The following is a 22,837-nucleotide window of genomic DNA, read 5'->3' as shown; positions in this document are numbered from 1 at the left end:
AAAAAAAAAAAAACAAAAAAAACAAACAAAAAAAACCCCACTGCCTGGTGCAACTAACACCCAGCCTGTGATGGCGACTACATCATTTTAGCAAGGTTTCGTGAACTGTGTGACTGAAGTGGAGCTGTTGAATTATTTTCTTATTGTATGTTTATTATATGAGGCAAAGTCTACTTTTGGCTTTAATCGGCAAACAGCAAGAATGATGATCGCTATTTCCCAAGAATGCATGCCACATTAGGCATCAGCTCTGGAGAACATTTTGGTCTGTGGCATTCAGTGGTTTCATCTTACAGTAGCTGGAATTTGTTCTGCCTGTGCAGAACTTTGCCTTCATGAGAATAATGCAATTTCCCTTTGTCCTTCCAGAATTTAATAATATAATTAGTTTCTAGGAAAAAGAATGCCCTCTCGCCTTTTAAATCCACCACATTTCTGCTGTCCAGGTTAACAGCATTTTTACAGCGTCTTTGCAAATATATTTGGGTGCTTAGGAAACTTGAAATACAGCTGTGGAAATCTGAAACATAATTCAGAAAATAAATACCCAGTGGTGAAGAGCTGATGTAAGAAGCAGCTGACCACAATCCAAGCCTGCAGCGAGGCCTGAGCCCAAGTCAATGGGAACCAAGGTCCCCACTTTCCAGTGCTGTCCCCACACTGCTGTCCCCACAGTGCTGTGGGCTGTAAGGTGGGACATGCACCAAATGGTGCTCCATGGAAAACAGCAGCAGCATCTGCACTGGAAGGTGGGGCTCTGAGTTAGTAACTTCATTAGATAACTGAGTAACTTCACTGCATACTCGTTTGTAAGGGAGTTGGCTGAATTAAGACACCATCCCTAAAAAGATATCAATAGGCCTTTCTTTGGGATAAGTGAAAGGAAGTTCGTATCTGTGACAAAACCCTATCTCAGGCATGCTGTATCTCAGATATAATTTTGTGGTTCACCACTATCTTCATTCAATTATTAGGTTTAAAATTAATGTTGTTATTAGAAGGAATGGCTCTAATGACAAATTATCCGTGATAGTTTTTGAGCTGCAAAGGTTTACAATGTAAATCGTTATAGAGACATTACCCATTATGGCTGATGTGAATAACTGAAGGAAAATGAGTTCAACTACCACAGAGTTTACATAATGAAGTAAACTGCGAAATCCTTTAATGCTCATATTGATTTTATTTACAATAATACATTGCTTACATTTGAAGAATCACATTGCTAAATTAACAAGCCATTTCTGCTGTCCACCCTCCCCTAGCTCCATGGAGATAAGACGATTACATCTGGTTATTGAATAATAATATTGATACTGATACAAAGAAGGCGATTTGCATAACGCCGTCGGGCACAGTATCGATCCGATCGAGCATCGATCCGGCTGCTGCCCAAGAGGCTCCCCGCGTCTGGAAGGCAGTTCCTGCCATAAATTCCCATTGCCCCGCTTCAGACGATGACAGACAGAGCAAAATACCGCACCGATGCCTTTTCCGTCCATTACTCTGGTGTCAGTATTACGAACCAGCGGCCGATTAATCCCGACCCCGGCGGCGCTCGCTGCCGGCACCAGAGGCGGTCCCGGAGCGGCCCCGCCCCTCACTGGCCCCGCCCCAAGCCCCGCCCCTTGCGCTGGCCCCGCCCCCGCCGCGCCGCTCCGTGCCCCCGGCGGCCGCGCCTGCGCGCTGGGGGCGATGGCGGCGGGCGCTCTCCGCGGTGTCCTCTGGCGCCGGGCGGCCGCCGGGCTCAGGGCGGCCCGGGCCGCCTTGACCGCGCCTTCGGGGGCGCGGGCGGGTGAGCGGGGAGGCGGAGGCTGGAGCGAGGGGCCAGCGGCGGGGCGGGGGTGTCTGGCGCGGCGGGCCGGTGGTTGCGGCGTCGGGGCGGGAGGGCGGCGCGACCTCCCCGGCCTGGCTGCGGCTGCCGGCGGGGCCCGCGTCCACTCCGTCGCGTTGCTCTCCCGCAGCCTCGGAGATGTCCAAGGACATGATGCCCGGGCCGTACCCGCGCACTCCGGAGGAGCGGGCAGCCGCTGCGAAGAAGTACAACATGCGGGTGGAGGACTATCAGCCCTACCCCGACGACGGCCGCGGGTGAGCTGGGTGGTGCCGTTGTTCCGCAGCCGGGAGCGGGCCGGGGCAGCTCCTGTCTTTGTGGGGGGATGCTGTAGGCTCGTAGTCCCTGGTGAATGCCTGCCTTTGCTGTACTGTGAGCTTAGAGCTTTGAAGACACTCTAGTGTTTTGAAATAGGAACGAATTGAATGAGCTTGAGGCCTGTGTGAATAAAACACTAGAGACTTCATGAGAGAAACTTGAGGGATTTCATATGCTGTTGTACTGCGAGGCTGCAACAGCACATGAACGTTGACAATAAAGGTTTCAGGGGACGTTTAAATGTTGGAGAATATTTTGATATGTGCTAAGATAACTTGTGTTCCATATTTTAGTTAAGCTTGCATTTTCTTTCATCTAGTAGAGCCCAATAAGGCTAGTTTGGGGAATACCATTTGTTATGGTGGCTGGTATCAAGGTAATTATTGTTGTGCTTGTTGTTTTAATGTATTTCGAAAATGTATATGCAGAAAAGCCATAAAAACAAAGTAATATTCAATTTTATTTCCTTAGGCCTGTCTTATACTGTCTCCTACAAATTATATCTAAATTAGTACCAATTTCTTTATGTTTGTTCTTTTGTTTGTTTCTCGTAGGTATGGTGACTATCCCATGCTCCCTCATAAGTCTCATTTCGAGAGAGACCCCTGGTACCAGTGGGACCAGCCAGACATGAGGCATAACTGGGGAGAGCCGGTAGGAACGCCAGTCCCATTTCTCAAGTTGCTCACCAGTGCTCCTGTTACTAAATTCTAACATGTGCCTCTTGTTAATGCTTTCTGTTGAATCCTTTGTGTAATTTCATCCCTAGTGCAGGTGTGTGTTGCCTGTGCAAGCATGGACAGTTGGTTCAAGGCAAAGTTAGGCTATGGCCATGTGGGTAAATACTGTGCTGAAAGTGCTGAGGACAGTTAACTTATTGCATATGAGAAGGGAGGCTTTACAAACTTAACTTTCCCTGCAGGAGTAATTTTTATTTGCCTGATCAGACTCAGTATGAGATCCTGATTCAGAATTCTTTAGCCAAGAAGCCACCATTTGAATAAAGTCTTTTTAGTGCAATGGAAGTAGCTACTGTTGCTTCATTACTCTAGGGCTTTTTTGAGTAGACTACAAACAAAGATCTTCTCTCTAAAGGATGTTTGCAACATGTCCTTAAGATAAATGTGAATAGGTCATCTATGTTAACTCTGAAAATCTAAGCTCCTCGAATTCTTTTCAGGAGTAGCTTTTCTCTTAGTGAATGACTGCAATCTGCAGTTACTGAGCTTGGTGATTGACTTATGATCTCTTTAGTAAAAGCAAGAGTTCATCTAAGTATGTGTGCTTAATATATCATAGTAAAACCATTTCAACATGTGTACCACAGCAAAGTGCATGTTGTAATGGTTATAAAAGCACATGAAAAAACCCCATGTTGATTCTGTGTTGTTGTAGTGCTTGCTGCAGGAAGGCTTGCACGTGGTGTTGGCAGTCAGGAACAAAGAGGGCTATGCTGGTGTATTCCAGGTGTCAGCAAATGCCTCTGCTTAGGCAGCTTTGATATCTGCTCATTCTGGCTCCGGGTTTGATAGGAAATGGCTCTGGAGGAACTAGAGCTGGGAATCTGGAAGCAGTATTTGAGCTAAGTAAGTTCTCTGCATTTATTAATGTGAAAGGAGAGTGTAGGCAGAACATGCTTGAGACTTTCCTATTTATACCTCAGGGCATTAGCTTGCTACCAGCCTTGCTCTTGTTGTGGAGCAACAGCAGCAGGTCCTCTCCCTGTTTTGAGGGACCAGCTTCCAAGTGTCAGGTAGCTGCTTCTTTGTTTGAAATAGCACTACTTCTGTTTGGGTATATGACTGAGCTTCCATTAATGAGGGTTCCAGTTTATACCATGCCTTTCCAATGGTCGTGGGGAACAAAGCTGAGGTGGAATGATTATGAATAGAAATAAAAACTGCTACTATCCTACATTTAAGCATGTTGTGTGGTATAAGCATAAGATGAAATGTAGAGCCTTTTGAGTTTTACTGTAAGCAACATTTTGTTGTGTCTGTAGGTAAATCATGTACCTCCTCTGTGGCTTTATCTCTACATTGGAGGGGAGATGAAATAGCTTGTGGCAGTTCTGTGAATGCTGTAATGTACCACTTCCCTTGAGTAAAGCGGCTTGACCACTGTTGGTAAATGTGCAATTATTTTCCTTTGTTCCTTAGATGCACTGGGACTTCGACATGTACATTCGGAACCGGGCTGATACATCCCCCACTGTCGTTCCCTGGCACGTCATGAGCAAACACTTCTTTATCTTTTTGAGCACAATGCTGATCCTGTTTGGTCTTGGAGCGATCTACCCATCCTACAGGCCTGTGGTGAGTGAAACCTAAGGGTAAAGGGAGGAAAGGAAGCTGTATTTCTTGTCATTGCCAATGCCGATAAGAGTGGTTTTGCTGAAGATGAGTGATGGGTGTGGATGCAAAACTGCTGCTGGCAGTTGAAGGACTGTCCTGTGGCCTCATCCAGCCTGGCTTGTTCCCTTGACTGGCCTGGCTCAGCTCACAGATGCTGCGTCATAGTGAGCAGTCCGTGTTCACAGGGAACTAATTTGAACTATGCTTCTTACAGTATCCCATCTTTGATCTAGATACTTTCCTTCCCTATGTGCACATCTACTCAAGTGAGATGCTTTAACTCTTCTCTTGCCCTGTGTTTTTAATTGTATCTCATGAGGTGTATCATTTGGGGAATGTACTCCTGAAAAATATATCTGAATACACAAGCACGTTTTGCAGTATATTATCCTCATGCTGTGAGATAAACTGTTAAGATTAAAAGCAAGACTGCCTTGATGTTTCTTTTAAAAACAATCATTTATGCAAGGAACCTCCTATTTCTGAATTTACTTTCCTCATACTCTAATATTCTAGCTGAAGCACTTAAGAAATAAAAACTTAGGTCATAAGTTACAAGCTTTCATTTGGGTAGGAATGGGATGGGGTGAGACATTTTCCTCTTACCCCTTAATTTGCTTGGTGAATTTGCCACTCTTTGTCTCTTCTTGTAGGGACCGAAGCAATATCCCTTCAATGACCTCTATCTGGAGAAAGGAGGAGACCCCAATAAAAAGCCACCAACGGTGATTCACTATGAAATTTGAAAGTTGTTCAAGTGCTACGTTTCCATCAATTCTGCTGGGGAAGGAATCTTCTCTAGTGTTCACTGGCATATGTTAACCCTTGTTCTTCAATATTCAGCTGCTAACTGCCGTGAAATATATGAGTGACACCTACTGTGCTAGTTGTCTTCTGTTGGTTTGAGAAGGCTGAATTACAGCTAATGAAATGGAGTGACCTTTTCCATTTTTCTTAATGGAATCGTATCTGTGGGGCAAAGTTATGAGTGCAGACCTAAGACTGCTGGTCATTTATGTATATTGTGCACTAACATTTCTCACCTGTGCCTGCCTATGTCGGCAGTATGTGCCTGTAACCAAGGCATTTAATTCAGGTGCTGCTGGGAGTTTAACTGGAGTGTCACTGTATACTGTAAGATGGCAGGCAGAAACAGATTGCCAAGTGCCAGTTCTTGGGAGTCTTGCACTGTGTCTACCCTTACTGGGGGTTGACTTCGCTCTCTTCCAGGTCTAGATGCTCTCTCAAGTGAAGTTTGCACAACCAGTAGGAAGCACTCACGGGGCACAGAGCCTTGCAGTGTGTAGCTTGAAGCTGACAGCAGAGCTGTGTGGACAGCAGTGGTATGAAAAGGCTAATGAGCAAGTTCAGCTCTGGCCAAATCTGCTTGGGCAGGAACAGAGCAATCCAAGTGCACAGGTGCCCATAATTGTTCGTTTATGGCCTGAGTTCCTCCACCTAGCCTGGAGTTATAGCTGACCCATGAAATCTGCCTGTTCTGCTTCAAATCACTGCTCTTGGACCTCCTATAGCTTCACCAACAGTTTGCTTGGGAAAGTTATACGTATAGGTAAATTAAGCTCCTAAATTTATCCAGCTCCACTCTGACATAGGGGTTTTTTCCTCTTGTTGCTGGAGGACATAGTACCTTTAGTACTGATTTACAGGGAATCTTCTCTCAACTCTGCCATGCTATGTCTTAACCCCACTGTTTAGATGCAGGAGTAGCTGATCACAGAAGGCTCAAGGCTTGGGCCACTCTAGGTGCTTCCTATAAACTGGATGCTGTGCTCTGCTCTCAGCACCCTGTCACAGCTCATAGTTTTGTGTTTTAAGAGAAGCAGGTATATAAAGACAGTGATTCATGGTTTCTCCATCTGTACAGATTTTAAACCCCAAACTCTAAAGGGATTGTTCCCTTGGTTTTTTTGTGTAGGGGTTTTTATAAGGATATATATTAAAGGGAATTATGGGATTGAATGCTAGGACATAGTTTTATTTACATCTAAATATTTGTTACTCCTTTGGAGGTTCTGAACAATCAACATTCCTCATAGCTTTTGTAAGGTGTCACCTTCTCTTCTCGTTACAGAAATGCTTGTTTTTAAATTATAGTCAATGATGTTTTGTCCCAGAAGGGTTTTTGAGTGGGTTGGGTTTGGGTTTTTTTGAGCTATGGGGACCTTAAGACTGAATTCTGTTTTGCAGGATAAAACACTCCCTGGGGATACTTGAGTCGAGAATTGCCATTCCACAGCACTTACATGAGAGCCCTATATACAATGTTATGAGAGTTGTAAGAGTCTTGAAGTATAATGAAGGTGGTCAGAGCAGTAAGAGAAACCCTGCCTTGGTGTGTGATAGTGTAGCACTTGCACTGGTGCAGGGCTAGTCCCATCCAGCCCATTGCACAGCGTTCCAGTGCTGCTGCCCACTTTGAGGACTTCCAATCCCAGTTTATTCTAAACGGTAGCTTAATTATGGTTTTCATCATGGGCAAGGCTTAAAGGGTTGGGCAGATATGGCTCAGAAATCCTAAAAAATGGGGTTTGAAACATAATTTTTTTTTTTCCTAAAGGAGGAGAGATGTAAGGGAAGAAGGCCTGGGTCCTTCTGCATATTTTTTTCTGGCAGTTAAAATACATAGAGAAAAATACATTCCTTTCCCTTCTGCACACCCTCAGGATGCATTAAATTTTTATCTAAGTTAAAGTTCTGAGAGGCGGAGGGGCACGGCAGCCGCAGCAGAGCTAGGCTCCAGCAGTGGTGTCCTTGGCCTCCGGCGTGGTCCATCCGGGACGGAAGGACGGAGCCGGTTCGGGTACGCTAAAGAGAGTGCAGCTGCCGGGAGCGCCGGGCCCGGCCGGGGCGGCGGGGCGGGTTCCGGGGCCGGCCCGCGCAGGCGCGGCGGGGCGGGGCGGGGCCGGCAGCGCTCCGGGCTCCCCGCGGCCACCGTCGGAGCGCCGGGCTGCGGGAGCGAGCGGCGCGGGAGGCACGGCCGCCAGCCGGTAAGGGCCGCCCGCCCCCCTCCCGGCCCGGCCCGGCCCCGCGCCCCTCGGGCACCCAGCCAGGGCAGGGGCTCGGCCTGCCGCGCCTCTGTACCCCAGCCCAGGGCTGCTGTGCTGTGCTGCCCTGCCCTGCCCGTCCCGCTTTCGGGACTCCGCTCCCAGGTCCCGTGGCCCCGTCCTTGCCCCGGCAGCCTGGGCTCCCCTCTCCCGTCTCTCCTCCGCCGGCCGGCTGGCGGCGGGCGGGGAGCCACCGGGGGATCTCGGCCGTGTGACCTGGGCCGCGGAGAGGCCTCTGGCGTAACCCAGAGCCTGTGTCTGACAGCCGGTGTCCGAGGTCACTGCTTTCCTCCTAGACCCTGCTCTTTTTCACCATCCCACGGGGTAATGGTGTTGTGCAGACAGGCACACTTGAGACGTGTGTGCACTGCCATCCGAGCAGCGCTGTGCAATCGGCAACGGCTTTGAAACTGCGCCGAGCACAAGAAGTTTATATACCATTGGAGCTGTCATGGAGGAATGTGCTGAGCCCTGCCCTGCAACAACCCCACCTTGCACACACCAGTGATTAGCAGTGATTAGCCGAGTGTCTCTCTGCCTTCTGTAATCAGGGTTTATAATAAGCACATACGAGAACAGCGTGGCTATGGGGTGCTGGGGAGCTGCGGAAGGAGGGTGTCAGAAAAGTGCAAAGGGAAGGGGCAGTAGAGAGGTTTTAAATCAGCACTGGGATGTAGAAACTGTAGGGACAGTTTGTGTCTTAACCATTGTGTCATGGTTGGGGGATGTTTTTCAGGTCTTAGGGTGTCTTCTTGTCACCCGGGTGACCTTGGGCAAATCTTTTTTGTTCTGTCCAAGTTTCACTTTCAGCTATGTGTGAGTAGGTCAGCCTGTCAGGTCCTTTGTGTGCAGTGCTGGAAGTCCAGTATCAGTAGGAACTGTTCGGAGAGGAATGGTTGGATGTCCAGTGGGAGGAGGACTGGGAAAGTCAGTGGGAGGGGATTTCTGATTGACAGTGTTTGGGTGGTGCAAGAAAGAGAAGGCCTCACTCGAGTGCTATCAGGGATAATTATTATGACAGCTTTGAGGGTTAATTGACTCATACAACAGCTATGGTCTTATTATAATGTACTGTTGAGCTGTAAGGGTTTCACGTTAGCAAAGGCAAGGAATTTCTGCCTCCAGCAGCATTCTTTGCATGGTCTAATTTGGGAATTTTCACTGTTTAGCTGCCTGCTCTCTATTTCTTGGTGGTGAGGTGTGCTCTGACCTGTCAGGTTTTGCTCTGCAGGCATTGTTGCCCTTTAAGGCCTGTGCTGGAAGCCATGCCTGGAGAAAGCTGTGGGGAATTGCTGCTTCGGTCCACTCCATTTGGGGCTGAGTTTCATTAATGTATTAGATCTGTAATCAGATGGATGTCTGTAGAAGAAGGATGAGGAATTGTCATGATTAATTAATTAGAAGTCCTGAGAAAAGCATGAGCTTTTTCTTGGAAGACTTAGATGCTATTTTGAGAGAGGACAGCAGGCGGCAACCTCTCCCTAAAAATTCTATTGTGGTTGAGTTTAATGCTTGCAATTTTTTCTCAGGCGGCCAGAAGAGTTTGCTAGAGAAGGGCTTTTTCCTTCTTTGAGGATTGCGAGTCCTCTCCTGGATACAGATATGCACATTGTATAGAAGGATCACTTCTCTAAAAGTAAGATTCGAATCAGGCTTTTTTTTTTCCCTTTCAAACTCAGAGCCCACTGACTTAAGGAGGAGGTGCTGCTGTATCCCTGCAGATCCTCAGCTGCAGTGGAGCTGAACTGCTCAGATGTTTTTAAGTGATAGTTGATACTGTGATGTTTTAGCTTCTTATGCATCCTCTGTGGGCCTTCCAAGTCTGTTGGAACCACTGCTGGTTTGCCTTTAGGGCCAGGGACACAGTGAACCTGTTCAATACCTATGATCCAGCACTTCTACAGTTGTTCTGTTGACGTTGAGCCACTCTAAATGGAGTGTTGTTTGCTTTCCTCCATTTGGGTGAGTTACCATGACCAAGACACTTTACCTTCACATTCTGTCCTGAGTTAAGTTTGTGAAAAGAGAACAGTAATGGTGCAGTAATTGACTTTCTTATGTAAAACACTCTGTTGACAAGAAAAGCCAAACAGTTGATCAGTTCTGTTCCACACAATTTTTGCAGCTTATCTTTATTTGTTCATTAAGTGTAAGTTATTTCAGCCATGCAGTCAATTCAGCACAGAGGTAGAGGGGGAGCTTGTACCATTTACTTAACTAAGTCTGTGATAGTTGCACTTTCCACTGATTCCTTACCAGTTAATTTCCTGTAGGTAAGAGGTCTGTTGGCCATTGTCTATTAAAGTTCACAGGGAAGTTGCCCTATCAAAAGCCAAGAAGCAGTGAGGCCTTGGTGTATATTGCCAGCTCCTACAACTGATAGATTGTAACCGGAGGAGGAAGAGGCAAGAAAGGGAGCTGTAAGGAGCACACCAGCTGTCCTGCCCCCCACAGTGGTGGAGTCAGCTAGAGCCTTGTGCAATCGACTGTTGCTAGAAGATTCACCTAACTTCTGGGGATGTTTTCACTCCCCTCTGCCAATGAAGGGAGGAGACCTGGACAGGATTTCTGCAGTACTATGGGAGGCATGAGTAGGTGCTGGAACATCTTGAGGGATGCACTGCAGAGAGAGTGCAGTGAATCCCTAACAGGTACCCCACAAAGTATATACTGAAGAATGGAAACTAAGAGATTTGTTATGGTAATGAGGGGATGACCTTCCCACCTCTATTCATAGGGGGCATGAAGAAATAGTTGCACTTTTTTTAATAGTACAGGAATTCTATTCAGATTCTGTTGGGTCTTAACTAAGTTGGGATAAGCTTAATGTGAGAATAGCAGTTGGCAGTTTGAGCTTTGGGAGATATTGCTGCAGACTAATGCTAAAAAGCATTAAATAGATTCTAGTCAATGAGCATGTCCTAGTAGTTTATGGGAGAGAGAGGATGTCCTTAACTTCTGACTTGTGAGGCAGAAGAAACCCTAAAAAAAGGTGTGGAATTATTAGCTGGGAGGTCCAAGCCCAAAAAGTAATGCTGACCAAACTTCCCCCTTCTGTGGACTCCAGGAGGCCAGTTTCTTATAAGCCCTGCATCTGAACAGAGGGCCATGTGATGCAGGTTGTGGTTTACACCAACAGTGTCAAGTAACCAGGATAGGTTAATCACTGCAGACTGACAAGGTAGAGGGTTTTGCTGTGCTGCCTGCTGACAATTTTACTTTATTCAGCATATCATCTGAGCCTACAGTTCTGTTTAGCTAGAGTTAAAAGACTGCAGTGCAGCCAAGCTCAAAAAGTTTAGGCACTGCTCATGAGAGTGACCCCACTAGCCTGTGAATGTCCACAAATCGTTTGTGATGCTTAGAAGGCCTGTTTGTGGTCAGGAGTGGAATGCTGGGTGCTTTCTCCTTAGTAAGAATGCTATCCCACTCAGAACTGTAATTATTTGTATTGTATTCACTTGTCTTTATATTTAGTTTTGCAGCCTCCCAGCTGCTTGCTGTTGATTGATGTTTGATTTTCAATTAGCCTGCTACATTGTTGCCCAACTAATCTCTCTGGAGACATGGGGAAATTTTGTTCCCGTTTTACAGGTGTCACTGGATCTATCTAAGTAAATAAAAAGAGTTGCTGTCAGTGCTGAGATTGAAACCCAGTAGTTACTTGCGGATTACTTCTTCTCACCTTCTACCATTTGCTGGTTCAAAGAGAAAGTCAAATGATTTTTTTTTCCTTTTGCTTTTCAGAGGAGCAAGAACAAAGTACATGAACTGAATTGGCACACGATAGCACTGCACTTTGTTTTCTGTTGCCACGTCACTTTTCTGCTTGGAATTTAGCCTGCCCTGAGATTCCTTCTGTTTCCTATTTGCTTATGTATATACTGACATTAGCTTGTTTGGAGAGAGCAACTAGTGCTAGATAAAAAAACCCATTTGTTTAAATTAATTTCTGCAGCTGATTTAAACCAGCCTGCAGTGAAGATTTGAGTATGTTAATTTAGATACCCTTCTTATTTCTGAAACTCTCCTGTAATTGGGACATATGAAAAAGAGAGCTATGTATGAAAGAAAATCTGGGCTCAGACAGTGGGATTGTGGTGGTGGGTTTAATGAATTCTTAAATATCCTGATTCTTTCCAGTAAAACTGTATTCGCTGCCTCAGGAAGTAGCAATTAACTTCACTCTTTTGAAAGCAATGTGTTCTCATCATGTTTCTGATGTGAATATTTTCACATGAACTGTATCTCTGTGTTCTAAACTCTGTGTGAAATTTCTTTCAGAGTCTAGAAAATGAAGCTAAAAGAAATTGAGCGAACGGCTGTGCAGGCATGGAGTCCGGCAAACAACCACCCTATTTACCTAGCAACAGGTAAAGTTCTTCACAATCTGTGAATATTAGAGTATGAATCACAGAAAAAAATTATGTAGAGTTGTATGGGTTTTAGCTTTCACAGTTTCCACCTTGACAGTGTCTGGAAAACTTACAAGCAATGTACCGAAAACATTACAGCTTTTATGTTTTTTTAAAGTAACTGGTAGAGAATTACTTCTGTGCCCAACTTGGACATTTTAAACATGAGTGATTTTTCAAAGGTTGAATACACAGTTTTCTGATTTCTAATTAAGACCATATGGACTCCAGCATTGCTTGCTATTCTGCATTACTTACCTCCTGTGCTTGGGGGGGAGGGAAGTTAATTCAAGTAACATTCATTTAAGGTCACTTGTATTTGTCTGTCTTCCATCATAATCATGTATCTTGACAATCAAATACTATAAACGTCTTCTCCCTGAAGTTGCCTGTTTTGGTTAACATTCCATTTTCAATCTGTTTGCAAAACCTTAAATTTTATTTTGTTGATTTTATTAATTAATCACTATTCTCTATAGTAATTTTATTTCCTGAAGCAGAAAGTGAGCCTGTTCCCTGAGTTGGCAGCAGGCACGTTTGTGTGGAGCTGACAGCTCTGGTGGTTTTGCATGGTAAGGCTTTGGTAGCTGGGGTGGCCTCCGTAGGAAGGTGCTAGAAGCTCCTGCTGTGTCTGCTGGAGCCAATGCCAGCCAGCTGCCAGACGGACCCACTGCTGTGCGAGGCCAGGCCCGGCACTGGGAGTGCCTCTGGGATAACATAGTTAATAAGAGGGAGGAAAAATGCCCTCTGTAACTGAAGCACAAGAGAAGAATGAGAATATGTGAGAGAAACGATGCTGCAGTCACCAGGGTCCATGCAGAAGGATGGGCTGGAGGTCCTTCAGGTGCCAGAGCAGAGATTCCCCTGCTGGCCCTGGTGAAGACCTTAGTGAGGCAGGCTGTCACCCCCACAGCCCACGGAGGTCTGTAGTGGAACAGATACCCAACTACAATCCACCATGCTGGAGCAGGTGGATGCCAAAGGGTGCTGTGGCCCTGTAGAAAGCCGGTGGTGGAGCAGGCTCTTGGTAGGGCCTGTGGGCCCATGGGGACAGGAGCCCATGCTGGAGCAGGTTTGCTGGCAGGACTTGTGACCCTGTGGGGGACTGAGGTTGAGGCAATCTGCTCTGAAAGACCACCCCATGGAGGGGGACCCACAGTGAATCAGTTTGTGAAGAACTACAACTTCTGAGAAGGACTTGCATTGGGGACGTTCTCAGAGAACAAGGCCAGAGTTTTGGTTGAACCAAAGGTCTTGGCTTCAGTTTGCTTTAGATCAGAAGCTGTGTAGTTTCATCATTTGTACTTCTTTTTAATAGTCCTGTGGGCACTTTCCATGCTGTAAGCATCCCTTTGGTAACTGGGGGACAGTTTGCCTGGCAGTGTCCCATTAGGCAATGTTAAATCAAGTTGTAGCTTTTATTCCATAAGAATAAGGAGAAAGAAGGAAGCTACCAATTTGTGACTGCTAGCTGTATGTGAGTTGGTGAGACATGTTTAGTTGGTTACAGTTGAAGAACTTCTGCTGTGGAGTAGGTTTACAAGGTCTGATTAAGACATGTTGTGATTGAGGAGCAGTATGCAGAAGTACTTGGGATCATAATTGTGGCTGGATTTCATGATGTCAGTGCATTTGTAATTTAGAGAAGAACTTAATATCAAAAGCCATAGTTGCTTGGAGGAGGGTGCACGAGTTGCATCTATCCCAAGAAAGAAAGTTATCTGTGTAACAGTAACCTTGGTGACCAGAATTTCCTGAAGAACTTTTAATTTATTCCAAAGTCTTTTCATAACTGTTGATTCTTTTTTCTGAGGTGTTCAGACATGTCCGCTTTTGAACTGTTACAACACCAAGGTTGTGTTGACTATGAAGAATGGGTTTTCAGTGCCTTACTTTTTTTATCTTGTGCTTTTCATAAAAATGCCCACTTGTGTTGCACTTGTACTTCTGCTAGGAACATCTGCCCAACAACTGGATGCATCCTTCAGTACAAATGCAACCTTGGAAATATTTGAGGTTGACTTCAGGGATCCCTCCCTGGATATGAAGCAGAAAGGAGCACTTCCTGCCTCAAACAGGTACTAGAGTCTCATAGTGATGTATCAATCAATGAAACTGCAAAGCGTTTTCTGGTGCAAGAAAGGAGAGAAGGAGATAATGTTTACAGCATATAAAGTGATCTTTTGAATCAATCGATCTCTCTTCAAAAAACGGAACATTTTTGTTGATACAGATCACGTTGGTTATAAAAATAGAGCAGTTGGACTATTAGGGAAATCTGAAATTACTTGTGTGGTAGTCAGTCGGTAGAGACGTTATGTACAATGTGAATTTGCTGGGGCTAAAAATTTGCACTGAAGAGACTATAGAGAGAGTGACGCTTACATTACAGCTTTTTAGAACAAGATCATTTCTGAGGCTTAGGCTCATCAGTGTGGGTGACATCTGCACCCAGGGTAAAACACAGCTTGGATTTCTAACTAGCAGATTTTAAGGGGTGTATACATATTTTTCAGATAACAGCTCTAGAAATGAAGGCATGTAGATCTCAACTAATTTTCAATAAAGTGTAGGCTGGAGGATTTTGCCCACCAAATCCCATGTGAGGTCCTAAATGCTTTAAACAAACAACAAAACAGCCAAAAAAATAGAGACAGGCTCTTCCTTTTTACGTTCTCTTTGAAAGTCGTTGGAAGGAAGCTAATTTCTTTTTTTTGCATGCAAGACCCACAGTCCTCCTAAATATACCAAACACTCCTCTTAAAAGGGAGATGATCAGATGCAGACTGATGGATACGATTGATAGGTTGAAACATGGATGTGAGTTTTCATAATGAAGAGGGTGTCTTGATTTCCACCAAACATCACGGCCAATGCCAGCTTTATTTTCCTCTTTTTTAGGTTTCATAAGCTGATCTGGGGGAACTTTGGAAATGGGTCTGCAGAGTCCTCTGGAGTGATCATAGGTGGAGGGGATAATGGAGTCCTGACAATGTACAGTGTGCATCACATCTTGACTTCAAAGGGCGACCCTGTCATTGGGCAGACAGAGAAGCATTCAGGTCCTGTTAGAGCCCTTGACTTCAACCCTTTTCAGGTGTGTAACATTAAGATATCAAAAGAGAGTTAACCTCCATGTTAGAAAAATATGTTCCTTTGTGTATAGATTCATAAAGTGAAGGGACAAATTTTAGCTTAAGAGATGCAGTAGTTGTGACACAAGGCTGGTTTGAGACTCAGATTTGGGTTCTGTTCACAGCTTTGCCACTGAATTCCCCTGTGACCTTGTTCAAATCACTTACGTCTCTATAAAAACATGTCTTGTAATATTGTTACGTCTCAAACCATTGTCCTTTCGAAATTAGAACTTCTGTTTTTTATTTGTTCAGTTGGTGTTTAATTCAATGGGGCTCTGATCACATTTGAAAGGACTGCAACATAAATGAGGAGTAAACAGAACATGGTTCTTGTGGTAGCACAAAGGCAAGTGGAAAATTGTCTGCAGTTGGTTTTGAGAAACTTGCATCTTCTCAGATGAAATGTCCTTGGTGCCAGGATGCAGGGTAAAGGCTCAGCTGGCCAGACAGGGTGGCTTCCAGGCCTGTGGCACAATTTCATCAGCCATCTGCACAAAACAGGCAAATTTTAAATATGTCTGTACTATGCCACAGTGGACGGCATGGAGGCCAGAGAGGTGCTTGGTTTATAATCCAGTCACCATCTTTATGCATGCCAGTGGCTGTGAAATACAGCTCTCATCTCACTTTGAAAGATTTTAGGGGTTTTGCTTCCACTTATTTTTAAGAAATCTGTAAGCAGGAATCTCAGCTGAGGTTTTCTGTTTTTTTTTTTTTTTTCTACAGAGTAATCTCTTGGCTTCCGGAGCCAATGATTCTGAAATTTTCATCTGGGATTTGAATAATTTCAGTGTGCCTATGACTCCGGGGACTAAATCACAGGTAAATGAGCTTTCCTCTGGTCAATACTCCTGCAGTTTTGTATCTCAGTAGCAAGACAAAAAGATGTGTGTGGAAACATCCTAGCCTTGTCAGTCTGTGAAAGAGGAATGACTTTGAAGTCTGTCAGGAGAGAGATGAATCAGAAGAGACTGGTTTCATTCTTGGGGATGGAAGAAGTGTTGTAAAGGGAGGGGAGGTAGACTGGCAAGCTCTGGAAGGATGCACTTTGCATGGATGGGTAAGCTCTTTGTGGATTTGAATCAAGTAACTGACCAGTTTATCTTGTGATCCAGCTGGGGCATGTGTGATGGATTAAGAAGGTTTATTGGACCTTCTCTGAGGAATGAATTTATTTCAGGCTTCAGCTGAGGCTTTTCATATCTCATGAAAGTCATATCCCTAGCAGAGCCAGTGAGCCATTAAATGCATCTTGGCTATTGCTCCCAGATAATGTTTCCTGAGTTTGAAGAGGACGAAGTTTCTGATCTTCTGATGCTTATTATACTACTCAGGGCAATCAACTCCTGAAAGTAGAAAAATCATAGTAAACTTCAGTAAAAGCAGGCCAAGTTTTTCCTCCAGTAAGTCTCCTGTTTGTTTCCTTGCCTATCTCCTACTTTGCAGTAGATGCAATAACAGCAATTAGCCATGAATACTTCATCGTTTTCCATCTCACTGCATTCCTGAAATGTTACACAAGGTCATCTTTCCATTTAAGTTCATCTGAGAAGTTGGGGTAGAAACATATATGTGTGCTCAGCTGCAGTTCTCTCTGGAGTGATTTATAACACATATGGCCAATGTAGAATCCAGTACCTGCTCCTCAAATGCAAAGGTACTTTTCCAAGTGACATTCCCCCATAGAATTTTACTGTCCACTGTAACCTGAGTAACATACTTCCCCTAGTCTTTCTGGTTATGGTGCTGGAATTTCCAGTTAGTTGATCAGCAATAGAAGATGGGAATCTATGCATCATCAAATCCCTAATCCCTCAGTTAAGCTATTGACAGACTCCTGTGATTCGTGTTCCCTCAGTTTGAGAATAATGGATGTGTGGCCTTTCCTGTCTTGGCAGCCCCATGAAGACATCAGTGTGGTGTCCTGGAATCGGCAGGTGCAGCATATACTGTCCTCTGCTCACCCCAGTGGCAAGGCTGTGGTTTGGGACCTCAGGAAGAATGAGCCCATCATCAAAGTCAGTGACCACAGCAATAGAGTGAGTGGAGAAAAGTCTGCGTATCTAGCTAGCTTACAATGTGCCACATGTGACTACAAAGCAGTGGCACAGACTCTTGGAACAAGTGGTTTTATTCAGGATCTGTTGGAACTACTTCTCTTGGAGGCATAGCATCAAAGCACCTCTTTTTATTCTTTCCTGAATGAAATGGGAAAACAAGACCCCTTACTGTTCTTAAAATACCTGCACTCTTGCATTCAGTTTCTGTGTTCACAACTCATTTATGAGAAGCTGCCTCCCAGCTTTCTTCCTAGGTCAACTTCGGGCTTTGACTTCTGTATGGTTAGTGGGTTTTTTTTGCTGTGAAGAGAAGGTAGAAATACTTGCCTGGAACAAGACGTTACTAGACTTGGTTTATATCAGCATTCTAGGCGAGCTCAGTACAGAATTACATGACTTTGGCCTATTTGTGCTATTGCCAGCTTGCTTTGCTGAATTTTCAGCCTGTGCTATTTCTGTCCCTAGATGCATTGCTCAGGAATGGCCTGGCATCCAGAAGTTGCAACCCAGCTAGTCCTTTCCTCTGAGGATGACCGTTTGCCAGTGATCCAAATATGGGACTTACGCTTTGCTACCTCTCCTCTTAGCCAGCTGGAAGGGCACACGAGGTGAGGACTTGCATGTTGTGTTGCATCTTTTCAAGGCAGACATCTGGGAGGCTGGACTTTGGGGAACTATGATTTTCTCCTGGGCCTGCTTTCTTTCCCAGATGAATCTGGTTGAAGATGAGAGATGAGAACTAGCATTTCTGAGCCACGGTGCTGGTGCGTGGTGCTTTCTTAGTGACTGTGTGGCAGAGTGGACTGTACAGGAAATATGCTTGAGTTCTTTCTGATCTATTTTAGGGGAGTTCTCTCTGTTTCGTGGTGCCAGGCTGACCCTGAACTGCTGTTGAGTAGTGCCAAAGACAACCGGATCTTGTGCTGGAACCCAAGCATGGCGGAGGTACGTAACCACAGCTATCAGTACACATGGCCTATTTTATATTGTGTGCTTTGCTCTGTGTGTGTCCTTCCCTGTATCCCTGTGGAGTGCCAAAGTAATTCCCTCAAACGTGTCTTATGCACCCTTTGTGTCTGGAGGGAATGAGTGTGGTCCATATCCAGACTGAAATAGGTTTTTGCTGGCCAGAGATCAGAGAGGGAAGAAAACTTGAATTAAAATCTAGTTTCAACTATTTATGGTTACTCCTGCTATGCTCACACTTTAGTCTTCTCTGGTTTCAATGTGTTTCTTATTTTTCCTTCTCCTGGAGTAGTAAGTTCTTTTGGGAGGAGATTTGAAGGAGATTAAGGAGTAATTGTTAGAGAGGGTCACTGAGGAGGGAACAATGTAGTTAAACAATGAGTGCAAACTTTATTTGTAGTAAAATGGTTTCACATGTATGTGCTTATCTAGTCATGTATCTCAGAATTACCATACTTGGTATATTTAGGTATCATCTGAATTAAAGTGGGGCTGTTTAAATTTTTTATGCACACCCATTCATTCAATGCTGAGTTCCTGGATAAAACTGAACTTTGGACAATGCAGTTGGTCTTGATGATAGCATGGGGAAAGTGCTCTAACAATGCTGAACAAAGTTCAGATGGGAGCCCCGGGCTAGATTTATTTCATGGGACAGTATCGCTCAGCTGACTACTTTAGCCTTGGAGGCAAGGAAAAAAATGAATCAGTTTTCCTAAAATGCATGAAATGCTGCTTTTCTAGTTTCATGGGATTCAAAGCTCACTTTGTCTAGATCTCTCATGGTTAGAAGTCAATCAGATTCTGAAATGTTTCTGATGTCTAATTTTTACAAAAATATTTTCACTGTCTTTTAGTGGAAAACTTAAAAAAAATTAGCATGACTGGCCTATCTTTATGCATATTGCTGCAGATTTTCTGAGTCCAAATTCAGATTAGACTTTCATGTATAAACTACTCTTAGGGAGCTCTTTTTGACTTGGTACCAATGAACGGCAAATTTTCAGGTGAAAAAGTTGTGAAACTTTGCAGTATTAAGAATTAATGCATTATACAGAGTGGCTGATCTCATAAGTTTGAGGGAAGTATTGGTTTCTTTGGGTTTGGGAGACGTTTGGTTTTTGGGATTTGCTTGTTAGTTTTTCTATTCAGCAATCTAGATTTTAATATAAGTAAATGATATTAATTTCCTTCTACCTGGAACAGAAAACACACATCATGATTGTCTATGCTTTGTTCCCGTAAACCATAAAGGAAATAAATTTGTTTTACAAATGGGAGGTTTAAAGTCAAGGCCATGTTAGTGAGTTGCCCAACATTAGGCAGGAAGTCTGTGACTGGGCCATGAATTGGACTTTGACTTTTTGAGTGCTGAACCATAAACTTGTTGGCTTCAATGTCCTTCATAGTTCATGTGCAGCTATTTTATCCCCCTCTTCTTGTTCTATTTTTTTTTTTTCTTTAGCCTCTTTATTTTCCTTGTTACGTTTGTTACTCCGCACTGTTTTTTCTCTTTATGTGTTCTTGCTCATAACACATTCTTGCCTCTTGACTTCTGGTTTTATTGTGTTGTTTTCTGGTGTCTCTCCCTTGGTTAACAGCAAATGTGACAATCCTATGGTACTCTGGTACAGTACTACTTAGAAAGCAGAGCAAAAGTGACTTCGCACTTTTGGATTTTGTTCTACAGTCAGAATCCAGTTTAACATGACCTTTCTGTGACTTTCAGCTGTTCAAGGTGCTACGATTTGGTTGCAAATGCACTCTTCAAGAAGCAAAAATAGGAGATTTGTATGCAATGCTGACATGTAAATGAAGTGACATGCTTGCTGTGGGCAAGTAGTTTGGGGAAAGCAGGAGGGTATATTTGTGTTGTGCTTTTATCTTCTCTCTTTCTATGACAGGTGGTGTATGAGTTGCCCATTCGGAGTCAGTGGTGCTTTGATGTCCAGTGGTGTCCTAGGAATCCTTCAGTCTTCTCTGCTGCCACTTTTGATGGATGGATCAATATTTATTCTGTTATGGGTGGGAACTTAGAAGCTCAGCAGAAGACACAGGCTGACAAGGTAAAGACTGTGTTAGACCTTGACAGACTGGCAGTTTCTCTCGTGACTGCTCAGAGAGGTGGAAGCACACGTGTGTAACAGGGTCACTTTTAAATTATGCAGTCTGTCCCATGCACCAGGACTATGGCTGTATGGTGTGGTAACCAGAAACTACCTGTGTGAGGGCTTAGTAATCCCACCAGATCCCAAAGGGAGACCACATTACCTCTGACAAGGTGTGTAAAGAGAACCAAGAGCAAGCTCAGTTGTGATATTAAGATACATTTCATTGTTATTATTATTAGACTAAAAATAAAGCAGCATACAAGCTTTTCTTGTCATTAGGTTAACATTAAATACATTGATACTAATTAACAGGATATATTATTCTTCATTAGTTTAGAAGGTAATTTTATAAAGTGGCTTATAAAGCACTATTAGCAATTTTCCTCAAGTCTTTTGACTACAACTTGGGAAGATGTTAATATTTTTGATACTGTAACCCATTACTTAGCCAATGAATAGATGAGCAAACTCTGAACAGATTAAATGTCACTACTGTCTAAAATTTTAGTTTTAATCTGGTGTCTAGTCTTTTAATTCCCTCCCTCTGTCGCAGCCAACAAATGCCTTTCAATACAGGTTTTAAGAGAATATGTATGAGCTGGCTTAAGTGTTATTTATATAGTCATTTACAGCTGACTGAGTTCAGTTTCATAGGATTTGCAAGATACAGAAAATACTTTATCAAGCAACAGCTGTGGGAGATTAAGGATTAATTTAACCCACGGAGAATTTTCTTTCTCTGCATTCTTCATGTGCATGCGCCACACTTCCACTGTTCAAAATTGGGGAACAGTAGTGTTGAATAATTCCTGAATAAATTGAATAACAAGTAAGAACACAAGCAGAAGGAGATAATGCAGTTATGGTGACAGGGTGTTTGTGACCAAGAGGTCTCTTGCTTATGAATTCAATAGTCTCAGGACAGAAACTCTGTTGCAGACCTGGTTGTGTATATTTATTTCTTTAAGGTTTAGGGTGTTTGGTCTGTTCCATATAAGCTGTTCCTCAAGAAATATTCTTTCTTTGGAATTGGTTTCCTCTGAAGAAAGACAAAACATTGCCTGTGATTCTAAGATTTGGCAACCTTAGCTTGATCAGCCTGATGTTGCTTTTTTTTGGGTATGCTGGTTAGCTGAATTTTAAAGCTATTCCCTATGGTCCAGTCAAACTTGAACAGGATTATCTTTAGCGAACAACAACTCTACGCAAACAATGTTAAAAATGAAAATTGCTTGTGTGTGAACAGCATTGTATGTATGTTCACTGACTCCCTAAATGTCAGAAATCTGGCTCAGGGGCCACTGACTTTCTCATGTCTAGACAAGAAAGTTTTATTTCATCAGTCTCATCTAAGCCAAAAAAGCTTGAGACAGTCCTTGAAACTAACTCATTTGAAAGGCTCCAGCAACAAAAAGGGATTCAGAATTCCTTTGTGAGAAAAACGAGAAATAAGCTGGACAACTTTTGACCATATGTTGTCATTATCTTGCATAAAACAAGTAATTTTGCAACTCCTTTGTTTAAGATGGGTGCTAGGCCTAGCAGTGTCTTTTAAAAAATCTGCATCTTGCTGAGGAAAAACAACTTGAAAATCTCTTAGGGTAAAACTTTCTTGAGAAACAATTGCTGGAACTGTTTTGAAATGCCATTTCTTTTGCACAGGGTCTCAGTGGTATTCTAGAAGGAGGTGCTGTACTATCCTCATTCTTCATTAGTGTTGAAAGTAATTAATTCCTAAGCAATAATTTTGTGCTTACTCCATACGGAGAGGAATTGAATTATATTTTCTTCCTATTTCCATCTGATTCTAGATCTCTTCCTCCTTCAACAACCTGGATCCCTTTGGCACAGGACAGAGCCTTCCTCCTCTGCAGGTGCCAGAGCAAGTAACTCAGACCACCTTGATTCCACCATTAAAAAAGCCACCCAAGTGGATCCGCAGGCCTGTGGGGGTTTCATTTGCAGTAAGTGAATGGAGCATCCTTAGCTGAAAATGTAATAGATGCATTGTCTTGTGACACAATCCTTCAGTTTCACTGGAGAAGCCTGTATCTTCCTACTGCTCGTTGTTTTAATGCCTACTTAAGGTGCATTGTAGTGTCCCATGAAGTGAAGTTTTTTTACTCCCTACATTCAGGTATATTTTCAACAAGAAAAAATCCTGTAGCAGAGAATGGGAGATTATAAGGAGTTAACAAAATCTAAGAAAAATTTGTAAAAGCTGTCCCTGTAGGCTGGCATGCATTGCCATTCTCCTCTGTCTGTCTCTTTCCTATCCAGGCATTTAATTTTCCTTACATCTTTGTTCCTAAATTGGATGGCTGAGTTGTTTTTAGCCTGTTGCTTGACTTGTTCTCTGTCTAGTGCCTGCTCTTCACCTCATAGTTTTTATCATTGCAGTCTGCCTCTCCATGTAACAAAAGAACTTACGGTTCATTTCAATGGTACTTTTTCCTCTGTGCTTCTTTGGCACTTCCAATTGGCTAGACCTGCACAAGTGTCAAGTTTATCAGCGTTCAGTTCAGCTGAAGGGCTTGTAATGTGAACTCCCTCAGTATTGATACCATCCATACACAC

The 22,837-nt window shown here is 43.7% G+C and overlaps 2 protein-coding genes across 3 annotated transcripts in view; both read left to right on the top strand.

Annotated features, from left to right (window-relative positions):
- The first annotated feature begins 1,676 nt into the window (after nt 1-1,676).
- Nucleotides 1,677-5,385, top strand: NDUFB8 (NADH:ubiquinone oxidoreductase subunit B8). Its single transcript, XM_066191304.1, has 5 exons — nt 1,677-1,795; nt 1,965-2,091; nt 2,707-2,806; nt 4,312-4,467; nt 5,160-5,385. Exons 1-5 carry the CDS (start codon nt 1,696-1,698, stop codon nt 5,250-5,252), a joined length of 576 nt encoding a protein of 191 aa, XP_066047401.1. The 5' UTR covers nt 1,677-1,695; the 3' UTR covers nt 5,253-5,385.
- Nucleotides 5,386-7,449: 2,064 nt separating this feature from the next.
- SEC31B (SEC31 homolog B, COPII coat complex component) overlaps nt 7,450-22,837 on the top strand; it is a 35,506-nt gene continuing 20,118 nt past the window's right edge. Inside the window, exons 1-10 of one of the 2 annotated variants that reach the window (XM_066191311.1) lie at nt 7,450-7,514; nt 11,856-11,944; nt 13,941-14,064; nt 14,888-15,083; nt 15,850-15,945; nt 17,022-17,162; nt 17,649-17,791; nt 18,029-18,128; nt 20,054-20,215; nt 22,072-22,224. In XM_066191311.1, coding sequence (XP_066047408.1) covers nt 11,866-11,944; nt 13,941-14,064; nt 14,888-15,083; nt 15,850-15,945; nt 17,022-17,162; nt 17,649-17,791; nt 18,029-18,128; nt 20,054-20,215; nt 22,072-22,224 — 1,194 coding nt within the window. In that variant the 5' untranslated portion in view covers nt 7,450-7,514; nt 11,856-11,865. Of the gene's footprint in view, nt 7,515-9,126; nt 9,208-11,855; nt 11,945-13,940; nt 14,065-14,887; nt 15,084-15,849; nt 15,946-17,021; nt 17,163-17,648; nt 17,792-18,028; nt 18,129-20,053; nt 20,216-22,071; nt 22,225-22,837 lie in introns of those variants that run through there. The other variant, XM_066191310.1, reaches the window with a different exon arrangement.

This window comes from Chamaea fasciata, unplaced genomic scaffold, assembly GCF_029207755.1.
Source record: "Chamaea fasciata isolate MVZ Bird 193981 ecotype frontalis unplaced genomic scaffold, bChaFas1.0.hap1 SCAF_9, whole genome shotgun sequence".
NCBI classification, from domain to species: domain Eukaryota; kingdom Metazoa; phylum Chordata; class Aves; order Passeriformes; family Sylviidae; genus Chamaea; species Chamaea fasciata.
Note: the sequence above shows the minus strand (reverse complement) of the source record. Positions and strands in the feature narration are given on the sequence as shown.